Consider the following 15,510-nt stretch of genomic DNA (forward strand, 5'->3'; position numbering starts at 1 on the left):
CTTTGGCAACTGTGGTATAAGCGGGATAAACAGTTACTTAAGAATTTATCTGCACTGTATAGCTAGCCAGACAGTTTTAGAGGAATGATTGCATTATTTTTTTCAAATTAACTGCCAATGGGCTACACTCCATTTTAACTATGCAGTCAATCCGAAGCCATACACTGGTTGAAATCAGTTGATAATAGGACTTAGACAAGTTGTACATGCAACAAGTACTGATATTGTATCATATAATAGCACTCACAGCTTTCAGAGAAAACAAAAATGTAGACATTTATGGTCTGTTAACATCTATTTTAGAAGCTATTTATACAGAAAATTGGTACTAACCCCGTATAAACTGTATTCATTATTATTTTACAATATTTTAGGTTGACAATAATTCCATTAATATATTTTAATAATGTTACATGCCTTATTTTTTATTTTCCTGCATAAATAAAATCACGAGTATGCCTCTCCTGCTGGTTTGGATTTCACCCTGACCAATATGCTTGCCCATTTCTTCCTATTCTGGAACTTTGAGGGTTTATGACAGCCCTTCTAGTAATCGAATAGGATCTCTATGCGTCAAACAACCTTGTGAACAATGATATCTGAAATGCAGAGTAAAGTGGTGCGGGAGGAGCTATATGAGGATGGGCTCATTGTAATGGCTGGAATCTAATAAATGGAATGGTATCAAACATATATAAACCACATGTTTGACTCAGTTCCATTAATTATATTCCAACATTTACAATGAGCCCTTCCTCCTATAGTTCCTCCCACCAGCCTCCTCTGCTGAAATGTCATAGATACACTACAAAACTAAGAAATATGCCTGCAAGAACAGGTCACTCTGGAGTCAGATGTTAACAGATTTAGTGATGCGTTGTTCGCGAACAGCTCATTTCGAACAGATCTTTTTGGTGAACATCGGGAACCAACATCTGAGAAAGAGCCATTCATTAAGGGTCATTCCATGAAAAGAGTGCATGCCTTTTGAGTAGAAATTGTGCACCAATATTGCATTTTAAAACCCTTCTATATTAAATGTAGTGCCCTTTAATATAGGCCATAATGGGAATTCAATAAATAATTTTTTATATGAAAAAAGACTTGCCAAAGTGCCAAAATTCAGCATTTTGACATGTCCCTCAGTGCACCCTCTGTGAATTATAGGAAGATTTTAACCCACCCCGACATTTCTTCAGGTTTTCACCATCATTGTAAAGCCCTAGTTATGTTGTTGCTTTGACAAAGTCATTTCTGAAGATCATTATTTATTTCATGTGATTAGTGATTAATTTACATCTGTCCCTTATTTTAAGGCAAACCCTGTTACATTAACTGAACTCTTGTTTTAATATGAATTCACTATTCCTTTTGAAAAATACATTTGCAAAAGAAACAATGAACATCTAATAATCAAATCATAGTGTAAACGCAGGTGAGCTGGTTCTACTCTTTTTGAATTTTTTTTGGTGTTATGTGGTGGAAAACTGAGCGGTTCAAGCATAACACATCACATACACATGTTTAGCAGATGTTATTGCGGGTGTAGCAAAACTCTGTTACCCATAGACAGGCAAGAAATGTTTTGACAATTGACCATTTTTTGTTAAGCTTGCATTCTATTGCCATTCCCTGTTGGACACAAAAAGCTTCTGTTCCCTGCGTCACAAGGGGATTTATGGCTGATTTAAGATGAAATGATCAACCCTGTCATGGTCAACCCTGCTACCTTATTTGCCACTTAATAGGCACTTACTATAGTAATCTTGAGATGGGAAACATGTTTGAACATTGCTCTTTATGACAGAATGTTAGAATTAGGTGAAATCAAACGTTTTATTTGATCAAGTTTCACTTGAATTATTCAATTATTTTCATTTTTTTTGCAGGATATCTAATAATTCAGTCAAGTAAAATGTCATTGAACTTTCATGTCAATATCTGACATAATGGTAGCCACATTTTCAGGTTTTACATTTACATTTTAGTCATTTAGGAGACACTCTTATCCAGAGCAACTTGACTTACAGGCAATGTTCCCTCTAATTATTTTCTACACTGAGAAAATTTCAGGTCTGCTGAGCGCAAATTTGAACCAAATTGAGCATTTACTGTGAACACTGAGGCTGTGCCCTCTTTAAGTTACAGTTCCAGACAGTGGTCAAGTAAGCTACTGTGGCTAATGTAGGCCTAACATTGAAAGTTAATATATAAAAAAAAACATTGAAAGTCAATATACATTGAAAGTCAATATAAAAAAAAACATTGAAAGTCAATATACATTGAAAGTCAATATAAAAAAAACATTGAAAGTCAATATATTTTAAAAAACCTATGGAGAATATACATTCAATAACATTTTAGCATGGAAATACTGTAGCAGTTTTATCATTCAGCCGACAGTAGCAGCCAATGTGTGGTGAAACATTGAAACATTGACGTTACAGGTGTCAAGCTTATGGGCGTGTGGCAGGAGGGAGGGTCCGAGGTGTGAGAAATGTGCAGAAGGGCAAAAGAAAAAGGAATGTGTAGTATTGGGGAAAGTAGTGGAATGTGTTAATTGTAGGGGTGCCAATGGAGCTGGGGATCAGAAATGCCCCGTGAGAGAGAGGCAGGTTGAAGTTTCCAGGGTTAGAATAGTGCAGAAGTTGTCAAAAGTTGAGGCAGTGAAGAAAGTAGAGGAAGATGGGTTGAGGGGGAGGAGTAGTGAGAGTACTAGAGATATACCAGTACAGAGGGCTAGGCGAAAAAGTGATATACATTTCAGTAAGATTGAAAATTGTGGTGGCAGCTGTAGAGAGGTATTTGGGTGTGCAAGACTTGAGATCAGAAGAGTTACAGGGTGTGTTAAATGGTGATGTCCCATCCTTTCAGGATGATGGCACGAGGTAGGAATAAATATATTTAATTAGTGGAGTAGGGTGGTGTTAATTTTATATAATTTTGAAATTAGTGAGTGTAGTGTTAGATGGTAGGGTATTTGTTTAGTACATTTTTATTTGTAAAGCAAGGTATAAGGGAGTTGTACTCCAGTCTAGTAGGTGGCAGTAATGCAACAAATTGGATGCCAACGGCCGGTAAACCTCATATAAGAAGAAGACAGTCCACGTTAATTCATGGCTGTATTTTATGGCACTAGGAATACATTAGGTGACTTGGTGCTAGGTATCAGTAGCTTAATTCTGGAACGAATCTCCTCCCATACTACACGATCTACAGCCGACAGTGATGCTGAGCTGGCATGTGACCATGCAGCGCGCATGCATTTCGACATATCACACTCCAAGCCACCTTCCCAGTGATGCCAATTTAGAAATTTAGTTGCTAGATTAGTACCGTGGCAACTTTTTTTTGAAACAGCACGTAGCAACAAATTTTGCTACTTTTAAACATGTATTTGGAACTTTTAGCAACTTTTGAAAAGTGACTCAAACGCAAAAATGCATTTTCCCTCTATATGACACAAACCGATTTTCTCTGCCACACACGTGCCTGGCTGCAAAAGTGCATTGTGAGTGAAGTCAGCAGCAGGCACTCAGCACGTGCACAGGCAGCAGCAGGCCAGCAGCAATTTCAGCAAATTGCAAGTCATTGTTGGCTGACTGCAGCAGCAGTAGTATGTGTTCGAGGAGACAAACTCAATGAATATAGTTGGTCACAAATGTTTGATCTTGAACAGAACTTACAACATCAATCAACATGTCTCAATCAAAATTGTAAAGCCAGAAGTACAGAAAAGAGTGTGAGTCTGTACCTGCATTTAAAGGGTGGCTGAAGCCAGTAATTGGGGATGATTGTCGTGCATACTGTGCGTACTGCAAATCAGATATGCTTGCAAAAATGTATGACATCTGTTAAGGGTTGCGTCAATCGAATCTGGTATCAGGATAAGTATGACACTGAGTCAACGATTGTATACTATGTACTTTTTATTAGCTAAGCAATAAGTGGTAAATGCGGATTTCGTATATACGGGCTCTCTGTCACACCTCGCGGGGCAAACAGAGAACTGACTTGTTCCTGACAAAGTTATTATAATATACTCTGACAGAAGTAGTTCCTGCTTCCGAGCCGGCCTGTCAGAGTAGGGACTGGGCGTGGTTTAAACTCACTCAGCCCGAGCTGGTCCCAGCCCCCTAGGTGTTTCAGCGGTCAGTCGTTGTAGTTGCGTAGAATATAGTTATCACACACCTGGCTTCTGTTATCTAACAAAAGACTGTTTGTTCCCTACCCTACGTTCTGTATGTGCCCCCAACAATTCATGATAGCTGCCTACACCCAAGGCCAGCCACAGCCTTTCCGCTAGTCACACCATATGTTGCAAAATGTTGCTTTTAACATACACAGACACCCTCATGGTAGGCCAAGCATATTTTCAATCCTCACACATCAAAAAACATTGTGCTACAGCAAAGCATATAAATCAATCAAAACTGTACTACCCCACAACGCAGTCTACATTACCACAGTTGGTTAAGAAAGTTGATAACTGTAAAAGCGCAGAAGCTACTGTGGCAATGGCCATTGCAGAGCATTGTTCGCTGCTAGCATGCGACCATTTAGGTATGGCTTGCAAAGCTGCCTTTTCAGATTCTGTCGCAGCAACACACTTCCAAGTGCACAGAAATGATTAGGGGAGTACTGGCTCCTTATTTTCTCAAAAGGGTAACATCAGATGTGGGGGATGAGAAGTTCAGTCTCCTTTTGGATGAGTCCACTGATGTCAGTGTCTAGAAATACTTGGGTGTGGTGATTCGGTATTTCAGTGCTAAAAAAGAACCGTTGTGTCCACATTTCTCGGGCTGGTTGAATTGGAGGAGGGTGATGCCAGATCAATAGCAAAGGCTGTATTTGAGTTTCTTGAGAAGTGTAACCTTAAAAAAGAGAATCTTCAGGGTATTGGCACTGATAATGCGTCCGTGATGACTGGGGTGCACAACGGGGTGCACAAGATTTTAAAGAAGGTTTGTGCATTGCCCAATTTGGTACTCATCCGCTGTGTGTGCCATTCTTTACAAATGGCTGTCAGTCCAGCATCCAAAGAAACCATCCCTAGGAGTGTTGAGTACTTAATCAGGGAAACCTACAACTGGTTTTCCATTTCCCCAAAACGGCACGAGGCGTACAAAGCAGTGTATGCCACCATTAATTGTGGCCAGAAACCCCTGCAGATCACCAAAGTGTGTGCCACACGTTGGCTTTCGATTGAGCCTCCGGTAACTCGTATATTGAGCCAGTGGGAAGAACTGAAACTCCACTGTGAGGTGACCAAGGCCAGTGAGCTTTGCTACATGACGGATGTGCTACATGGACAAGACCAACTATGTCTACCTGACATTCTTGAAATCAATCCTGTCCGACGTACAAGTTGCAGTGAAGTCATTTGAGGGAGAGCAAACAGATCCTGTCAAGCTTTTGGACAATCTGGTACACCTCTTAATATCAATTTGCAGCAGAGGAGTCAACCCTATGGCAAAAATTGATGTCCTGAAGGATGCCATTGATGGACATCTCAGTCCATCACCATACCTTGTGTACCTTTTCGAGAGCACGGTGTACCAACTCAGTCTTGCGCCAGAGGACAAAAAGGTAATTCGGAGATGGTGCATCAACTACATTGTTGCTTTAAGCAAGGAGCTGCAAGCAAGGCTCCCAGATAACCTTGAAGCCTTGCGAAACATGGCCTTGTTCAGTGTTAAGGAAACGCTAAAGAACAATAAAGGCACCAATGAAATGATTAAAGTAGCTGAGCTACTGGTATACCAGCCTCAAACAATTGATACAATTGTTTCCCAATGGAGAAACATCCATCTGTTTAGGTGGGACTCAACTGAAAATACAGTTGAGTTTTGGAGTGAAGTCAATAACTACACGGACTCTTCCGGGTCAAATTCATTTGAAGAACTGTGCAAAGCTGCACTCGCTGCCCTCTCCTTGTACACTCAAATGCGGAGGTTGAACGGCTGTTCAGCCAAATGAGTGTGGTCAAGTCAAAGTTAAGAAATAGAATGTCACTGCACACTCTCAAGTCCATACTCCTGGTGAGGTATGGACTGAAGCTGGCTGGTGATACCTGTTACCAGCATAAACTACCAAGTGAAGTTCTGCAGCTGTTTGGCACCACAGCAGCATACAGCTTTAAGGCCACTCCATCCTCTACTGCTGGCTCCAAAGCAGTTGGACAGTGAAGATGAAGAGGATTTCCTTGCCAATCTATGATTCATCATATTTACAGTACGTATACAAGGAGTGGACTTTCTAGAACTGGTGGAGACACACAGCTGATGGTGGCAGTGTGCACTGCAGTGTGTGCGAGAACAGTGGCAATATCTGGAGGTAACCATTGAGCAGCTAGCCAGCCAAGCAGCACAACAATCTGGAGAGAGATGGAAAGAGATGCCTAGCCACACATCATTATTTGAGTTAAGTTGCTTGTTCAATAAGATAGCATATATACCTTGTTATTAGCTTGTACCTATAATTGTTGATCAGTTAGGTAACATGTTAACTACCAATACACTGCTTAAAACTATAATTGTTCAGAATGTGTAGGTTTACTAGTTAAAAATAAAATGAATCAAATGTAATTGTTCAATAATGTGTAATTGTTTAATAATTCAATGTGTTGTGTTTAAAAATAAAAATATCTGATTAATATAAAATGTGTAGGGTTAATATTACTTTTACAAATAAAAATATATGATAATAAATGAACAAATCTAAACTAACCATTGTCAAATCATATTTTTCGCAGAGATGGCCAGTCAATTTGAGTAACGTTATTGTGTATTCTACATAACGATGCAGTTTTACATTATTACGTAATGACGCCATTGCGCAATGACGTCACAACGTCATTTAGCAACAAATCGACCTGCCTCTAGCAACCGTCATGTGCTTTATGTATTGATTTGTTGTTAATAAAAATTAAAAATAAAATAAAAAGACCTGCCTCTAGCAACTTCCCCAGAAAATTAGTTGTAAAAACTGCGCCTTCCCGCTTACGTTCTATATGGAACACGATCTACTAACGATATATCCCTGTCAAGCCGACGTCGGCGAGATTAACAGTATGTGTGAGTAGTAGAACTACTCCCCAACAATGGTTTTGGACCTAAAAGCAACTGGGAGCTAATGCTTGTGTAATGTTCTCTCCAGGTCAGCAGTTGGCGTTGTGTACTGTTTTGAACACTATAAGTACGTGTTTATGCAGTAGAAGAAGAGATCCCTCACCATAACAAATTATCGTGTGACGTGGCTAATAGGGGGTTTTGTAGCTAGACCTTGCAAGATAACGAAGAAAATCAAGACTATCACACGAAATCTGGGATAAAATGTGTTAGTAACGTAAATAGATGGCATTCTTGAAAACCATGTGGCTTCTTTCTTAGACATTTGTCTATCACCTAGAAGACTTGGGAGCAATGACTTTAGCATAGAAAGCTAACAGCTAGTTAAGGGAAAGTGCAACAATGTCTAGCCATTGATGTGCTGTCACTGATGTTTTTTGGACACAGTTACGTTTGGCTCAGACAACTGTTATCTTAGCTAAACAATAACTATAAAAGTCTGAGTATCAGTCTCTATTCTCTGTAATTTTAGTTTATCTATGTAGCTAGATTTAATCTGCAAGAATAGCCTGTCACTGGACTTCTCTTGCCCCAGGTTGTGACTGGACTCAATTTGAGTAACGCCTGGGGCAATGTGAACTTCTACTGTATCTCCCACTTGTTTTGACTTATTGATTGGATATAAATTATTTAAAAAAATATGGTTTCAATGAAACATTACACAAATTCTTATTGTCTTTTCATCCAATAACAACAGGTATGTGTTAAATTAAGATGTCAGACAGCGAAGCCCCTGGTGACCCTGCTGGGAGTTCAGAGGTCGCAGAGACAGAGGCCCCACCACTGCAGACCTCCACTGTGATGCCACCAGACAGTGCTCCACAGACACTACCTGGAGAGAGCACCACACATGACTCCACAGATGTCCCCCCAACCAGGAACGGAAGGAAAACCAGGAAGAGACCAGATCCAAAACCTCCAGTTGAAGTCCACAAGACTCAGGAGGAGAAACCTAAAGATGGAGAGCCAGCCAAGGTAAGACATGCATGGATACAGCAGAATGAAAGATTCAACAAGCTTAGCTTCTAACCTTGGGGCCTGGATATGGTTTAGTTTTTTTTTTTTGAGCTGTATAGGGTACAAACGATAGCCAGGTACAAATGTTTTCTCCCCCCATCTCTCTCTCTCCTCCAGACATCCAGTGAGTCAACAGTAGTCCAGGGAGGATGGGGCTACTGGGGGAGCTGGGGAAAGTCCATCATGTCAACGGCCTCGGCCACTGTGGCCACTGTAGGTGAGGAGAACCAAAAATTTTGTTTTCTGCTTGTGGCCATTTTGTGTTCTCATTATGGTGTTAAACAATATGTTTGCCCCTTCAGTGAGCATATGTAAACTTTAAAATATCTAAAAATACACTTTATTATGTTTGTTTCATTCTAAGGTCAAGGAATCACCCAGGCTATTGAGAAGGCAGAGACTTCTCTGGGAATCCCCAGCCCCACAGAGCTGTCTGCACAGATTGGAGAGGAGGACAAACAAGAGGGTAATGATGGCATACACTGGTCATCAACATGATCAACACATGAGTCATCACTCTAGATTTAACATCATCTGTGATAAGCCTTTGTATATTTAGGATGCGTTTGTTGTGGAGATGTAAAGTGCTTCCCTGTTGTAGCTATGCACGTTAGGTTGATGTCTGAGATCTACAGTGCGGTCTGAAATTATTGACACCCTTGATTTAAGATAAGCAAATATTACTATAAAACATTTTATACCTATTATGTATGCTACATTTTTTTGTAAATATATATTTGTATATATATATCCCTGTTTTCAATACCCTTCAACAGCTCACCTTGCGAGGATAACGGCACTGAGCCTTTTTTAAAAATGTTTCATGAATTGGAGAACGCATTGGGAGGGATCTTTGACCATTCCTCCATATAGAATCCTTTTAGACCCTTGATATCCTTTGACTGCGCTTATGCTCTGCCCTCTTCCATTTAATCCACAGGTTTTCAATGGGTTTCAAGTCTGGAGACTGAGATGGCCATTGCAAAATGTAGATTTTTTTTTTATATATATATTTTTTATTATTATTATTTTTTTTTTTACCCCTTTTTCTCCCCAATTTTTGTGGTATCCAATTGTTGTAGTAGCTACTATCTTGTCTCATCGCTACAACTCCCGTACGGGCTCAGGAGAGACGAAGGTTGAAAGTCATGCGTCCTCCGATACACAACCCAACCAAGCCGCACTGCTTCTTAACACAGCACGCATCTAACCCGGAAGCCAGCCGCACCAATGCGCCGGAGGAAACACCGTGCACCTGGCCACCTTGGTTAGCGCACACTGCGCCCAGCCCACCAAGCCCTCCCTAACCCGGGCGACGCTAGGCCAATTGTGCGTCGCCCCACGGACCTCCCGGTCGCGGCCGGTTGCAAAATGTAGATTTTTGTGGCCAATTAACAATGTCTTTGTGGATTTTGGTATGCTTAGGGTTATTGTCTTGCTGGAAGATCCACTTGCGACCCAAGTTTCAGCCTCATTGCAGAGGCAACCAGGACATTTTAGCCAAGACAATAACCCCAAGCACACATCAAAATCCAAAAAGAAATGATTATTTGGCCAGAAAATCAACATTTGCACTCTCCGTCTCTGTCTCTGGACTTGAAACCCATTGAGAATCTGTGGTTTGAACTGAAGAATGTAGTCCATAAGCATAGACGAAATATATCAGGGATCTGTAAGGATTCTGTATGTAGGAATGGTCTAAGATCCCTTCCAATGTGTTCTCCAACAAATTTTGGAAAAAGGCTCAGTGCCGTTACCCTCGAAAGATGAGGTATTGAAAACAGGAGTGTCAATAATTTTGACCCATAACTTTTTGAGAAGAAAAAAAGCATTACTTCTTAAACATAATCTCTTCCTCTGAGCAATTGTATTAGTATCAAATAATATAATTTAAGCAGCAAAAAAATTGCAAAGAGTATAGCTGAGTATTTGAATTATTGACTTTATACAGACTTTTTGCTCATCTTTATTAAGGGTGTCAATTATTTTGGACCTACTGTATTTTACTTCTAGGTGAACCCGGTAATGAGACTGATAAAGGGGAAGGAGATGGCGCATTAGCTATGGGAAGCACCATTGGAATGTTCTCATCCCTCAGCAGTGTTGTTCAAAGCACCGTAAGAAACAATGCTTCTTTGCTTTTTTTGGCGATTACCATCATATGTTGTTTATGGGCAAAAGTGACTTGGTTACTGACTAAATGTATATCTATATTTCAGGGGAAAACGGTCCTAACAGGGGGTTTAGATGCCTTGGAGTTCATAGGCAAGAAGACCATGGATGTCATAGCAGAGGGAGATCCAGGGTACAAGAAAACAAAGGGTCTGATGAACAGGACTAACACTCTTTCTCGGGTGAATATTGTTGAATGGATGTCAGAGAAGCCACCCCCAGTGTTGGGCTTACACCTTATTGGTGTTGGAAAAATTGAATTCAAGGTTTTTGTTTTGGCTGAAGGTCTTACGGGAGGCCAAGGAGAGAGAGGAGCAGGAAACAGCCAAGGAAATGTCCTCCGACACAGAAAATAAGGCCCATTACGGAATGCTGTTCGATGAATTCCAGGGCCTATCCCACCTGGAAGCTCTGGAGATTCTCTCCAGGGAGAGTGAATCAAAGGTGATAATGAGCAAGTTCCACATTTGACTTTGTACAAAGAAACAAGTAAACAGCCTCTCAATATGATTGATTGTACACTGTGCACAGCCTATCATTGAAATCAGTACAACCTTTTGCTAGCAATACTTTGCACACTTGTAAAGAGAGCACCTACAACCATAGCAACCTCTTGAGATATAAAAATGGATCCATGCCACTTTAAAATCCTCCTGGCTCCTTTTAGAAGATGTTATCTATGACTGAATCAGTTGTCTGTTGTGTGGTGTAGGTAAAGTCTGTTCTGACCAATCTGTCTGGAGAGGAGCTGGACCAACTTAAAGAGGACCTTGAGCTCATAAAGGAACCCTTCTCTCTGGTGGAGTTTGAGGAGGAGGAGGTGAACGAAAAGAAAGGTAGCCTATCGTCACAGAACTGCCACACAAAGTCTACTATCACAATGTTACATTTACATTCTTTTAGTACTACTAGTAAACAAAATACTTTTGGTGTATGCTTTTCTTCTGTGGGTGATAAGCCAACTGAAAAACATCCAATGTGTTATCTTGTTTCTGTGATAATACAATGAACAAAATCAATACATTTTGTTTATTCATATTTATTTTCAGATGAAGATGGCGCTGAGTTTCTGAGGGAATTAACAGGGGCCCTGGATGGACTACACATATCCACAACATCTGACAAACTTCGCAAGGTTGGCACAATACATTTCTCTCTTGATTTCATTTAAAGCCAGATATCTTTCCGTCTCATGCTAGTGGTCCAATATTGTAGCAGTGTTTGTTGCTATCTTCTGAAGAGTTTTGGTAGAACTGAGTTTTAAATGGACTGAGTTCACTACTCGTCTTTGCGTATTTGTGCCTGCAGCAATTTTTAGATTATATATGTTTCTGGATTCTCCATCCATTGCAATTCAGGCAGCACCTCTTCTCCAGTTGATAGATCACTGATCTCTAACCTATTTTCTCTCTGCATACCCCTTATCAGGTGAGTAAGAATGCATGTGACCAGATTGCCCAAATGACCAAACTCATAAAGGAAGAAGGGAATGAAGAGGAAGTGGCAAAAACCTATACTGTTGAGGTATGAAAAAAAAAAAGGATCAAGGTCATTATCTGACTGTGACTATTGAAATGGAGCTTTACTCCTTTCTGTTGTAACTACTGATGTGAGAGTTGTTGATTCCTCTCAGGATGTCCACTCGTTGGCCATCAGAAACCTGGCTGAGCTCACAGCCAGATCCATAGAGCAGTTCCACAAAGTGGCCGAGACGATTCTGTTCTGTACCAGCCAGGAGGTCACCACTCTGGAGCAGGCCAAAATCCTCTCGCAGTAAGTTCCTACACACAATCAGCCATCTACAGTGTTATATTACGAGTCATAGATACAGCCTTCAAAGTATTCACACGCCTAGACTTTTTCAGACTGAATTTAAAATGGATAAAATTGAGATGTTGTCACTGGCCTACACACAGTATCCCATAATGTGAAATTATGTTTTTAGAAATGTTTACAAATTAATTAAACATTATCATCTGAAATGTCTTGTGTCAATAAGGATTCAACCCTTTTTTTTATGGAAAGCCTAAATAAGTTCAGGAGTTAAAATGTCCAGTCACATAATAAGTTGCATGGACTCACTCGGTGTACAATAATAGTGTTTAACATGATTTTTAAATGACTACCTTATCTCTTTACCCCACACATACAATTATCTGTCAGGTCACTCAGTTGAGCAGTGAATTTCAAACAGATTCAACCACAAAGACAGAGCGGTTTTCCATTGCCTCGCAAAGAAGGGCACCTATTGGTAGATGGGTAAAAATAAAACAAAGCAGACATTGAATATCCCTTTGAGTATTAATTACACTTTGGATGGTGTATCAATACACCCAGTCACTACAAAGATAAAGGCATCCTTCCTAACTCATTTGCCGGAGAGGAAGGAAACCGCTCAGGGATTTCACCATGAGGCCAATGGTAACTTTAAAACAGTTAAGGAAATAATGGCTATGATGGGAGAAAGTTACTCCACAATACTAACCTAAATGACCGAGTGAAAAGAAGGAAGCCTGTACAGAATACAAATATTACAATAAAAGCATCCCGTTTGCAATGAGGCACTAAAGTAATACTGGGAAACAAACTTGGCAAAGAAAGTAACTTTGTCCTGAATACACACCACCTTATGTTTGGGGCTTATTTTGAGTTTATTTATTTTTGAATGAAAGAATAGAACTCAACACAGGCAAAATCCTAATGGAAAACCTTGTTCAGTCTGCTTTCCAACAGACAATGGAAGACAAATTCACCCTTCAACAGGACAATGGCCAAAAATACACTTTAGTTGCTTATCAAGATGACATTGAATGTTCCAGAGTTGCCTAGATTTGACTTACATCTGCTTAAATCTATGGCAAGACTTGCTGTCTAGCAATGTTCAACAACCAACTTGACAGAAATGAATAATATAATACAGTGGGGCAAAAAAGTATTTAGTCAGCCACCATTTGTGCAAGTTCTCCCAACTTAAAAAGATGAGAGAGGCCTGTAATTTTCATCATAGGTACATGAAAAAAAAATATCCAGAAAATCACATTGTAGGATTTTAATGAATTTATTTGCAAATGATGGTGGAAAATAAGTATTTGGTCAATAACAAAAGTTTATCTCAATACTTTGTTATATACCCTTTGTTGGCAATGAGAGGTCAAACGTTTTCTCAAAGTCTTCACAAGGTTTTCACACATTGTTGCTGGTATTTTGGCTCATTCCTCCATGCAGATCTCCTCTAGAGCAGTGATGTTTTGGGGCTGTTGCTGGGCAACACGGACTTTCAACTCCCTCTAAAATGTTCTATGGGGTTGAGATCTGGAGACTGGCTAGGCCACTCCAGGACCTTGAAATGCTTCTTACGAAGCCACTCCTTCGTTGTCCGGGCGGTGTGTTTGGGATCATTGTCATGCTGAAAGACCCAGCCACGTTTCATCTTCAATGCCCTTGCTGATGGAAGGAGGTTTTCACTCAAAATCTCACGATACATGGCCCCATTCATTCTTTCCTTTACACGGATCAGTCGTGCTGGTCCCTTTGCAGAAAAACAGCCCCAAAGCATGATGTTTCCACCCCCATGCTTCACAGTAGGTATGGTGTTCTTTGGATGCAACTCAGCATTCTTTGTCCTCCAAACACGACGAGTTGAGTTTTTACCAAAAAGTTATATTTTGGTTTCATCTGACCATATGACATTCTCCCAATCTTCTTCTGGATCATCCAAATTCTCTCTAGCAAACTTCAGACGGGCCTGGACATGTACTGGCTTAAGTGGGGGGAAACGTCTGGCACTGCAGGATTTGAGTCCCTGGCGGCGTAGTGTGTTACTGATGGTAGGCTTTGTTACTTTGGTCCCAGCTCTCTGCAGGTCATTCACTAGGTCCCCCCGTGTGGTTCTGGGATTTTTGCTCACCGTTCTTGTGATCATTTTGACCCCACGGGGTGAGATCTTGCGTGGAGCCCCAGATCGAGGGAGATTATCAGTGGTCTTGTATGTCTTCCATTTCCTAATAATTGCTCCCACAGTTGATTTCTTCAAACCAAGCTGCTTACCTATTGCAGATTCAGTCTTCGCAGCCTGGTGCAGGTCTACAATCTTGTTTCTGGTGTCCTTTGACAGCTCTTTGGTCTTGGCCATAGTGGAGTTTGGAGTGTGACTGTTTGAGGTTGTGGACAGTTGTCTTTTATACTGATAACAAGTTAAAACAGGTGACATTAATACGGGTAACGAGTGGAGGACAGAGGAGCCTCTTAAAGAAGAAGTTACAGGTCTGTGAGAGCTAGAAATCTTGCTTGTTTGTAGGTGACCAAATACTTATTAAAAATCCTACAATGTGATTTTCTGGATTTTTTTTTCTCATTTTGTCTGTCATAGTTGAAGTGTACCTATGATGAAAATTACAGACCTCTCATCTTCTTAAGTGGGAGAACTTGCACAATTGGTGGCTGACTAAATACTTTTTTTGCCCCACTGTATATGTGTGTGTGTGTATATATATATATAATATATTTTTTTAAGAATAATGTTTTTATGTTGTACAATCCATGTGTGCAAGGCTCTTAGTCTTACCCAGAAAGATTTACAGCTGTAATCACTGCCACAGGGGATTCTAACATGATTCTAACAGAGATTTCTGTATTTCATTTTCAATACATTTGCAAAATTTTCTAAAAACATGTTTTCACTTTGTTATTATGAGGTATTGTAAGGAGATGGGTGAGGAAAAAAATCATGTTTAATAAATTTTGAATTCAGGCTTTAACACATCAAAATGTGGAATGAGTCAAAGGGTATGAATACTTTCTGAAGGCACTGTTTAACTCTGGTTCACACCTCCCTGACCTGCAGACATAATGTGTATTGATAACATTCATTGGTAACAATGAGGGTATCAATCAATGTTGTCTCTACCTTCTTCCCTTTTGTACCATGTTTTGTTCTGCTACTATGTTGTGTTGCTACCATGTTGTCATGTGTTGCTGTCTTGCTATGTTGTCTTAGGTCTCTCTTTATGTTGTGTTGTATCTTGTCATGATTGTGTGTTTTGTCCTACTGTTCAAGTTTGGGATCACTTAGAAATGTCCTTGTTTTTGAAAGATAAGACCATTTTTTGGGCCGTTAAAATAACATAACATTTATCAGAAATGCACTGTAGATGTTAATGTTGTAAATTACTATTGTGGCTGGACACGGCAG

The 15,510-nt window shown here is 40.1% G+C and overlaps 1 protein-coding gene across 4 annotated transcripts in view; it reads left to right on the forward strand.

The window, feature by feature from the left end:
• Positions 1-7,014: 7,014 nt before the first annotated feature.
• The window catches only part of LOC109892762 (protein FAM114A2-like), a 14,436-nt gene continuing 5,940 nt past the window's right edge, over positions 7,015-15,510 (forward strand). The window contains exons 1-11 of one of the 4 annotated variants that reach the window (XM_031826676.1): positions 7,015-7,076; positions 7,828-8,105; positions 8,265-8,364; positions 8,512-8,613; positions 10,161-10,264; positions 10,367-10,501; positions 10,605-10,763; positions 11,032-11,155; positions 11,369-11,454; positions 11,748-11,843; positions 11,953-12,092. In XM_031826676.1, coding sequence (XP_031682536.1) covers positions 7,845-8,105; positions 8,265-8,364; positions 8,512-8,613; positions 10,161-10,264; positions 10,367-10,501; positions 10,605-10,763; positions 11,032-11,155; positions 11,369-11,454; positions 11,748-11,843; positions 11,953-12,092 — 1,307 coding nt within the window. In that variant the 5' untranslated portion in view covers positions 7,015-7,076; positions 7,828-7,844. Of the gene's footprint in view, positions 7,077-7,201; positions 7,348-7,827; positions 8,106-8,264; positions 8,365-8,511; positions 8,614-10,160; positions 10,265-10,366; positions 10,502-10,604; positions 10,764-11,031; positions 11,156-11,368; positions 11,455-11,747; positions 11,844-11,952; positions 12,093-15,510 lie in introns of those variants that run through there. The other 3 variants (XM_020485525.2, XM_020485526.2, XM_020485527.2) reach the window with 3 other exon arrangements.

This window comes from Oncorhynchus kisutch, linkage group LG6 (assembly GCF_002021735.2).
Source record: "Oncorhynchus kisutch isolate 150728-3 linkage group LG6, Okis_V2, whole genome shotgun sequence".
NCBI lineage: Eukaryota > Metazoa > Chordata > Actinopteri > Salmoniformes > Salmonidae > Oncorhynchus > Oncorhynchus kisutch.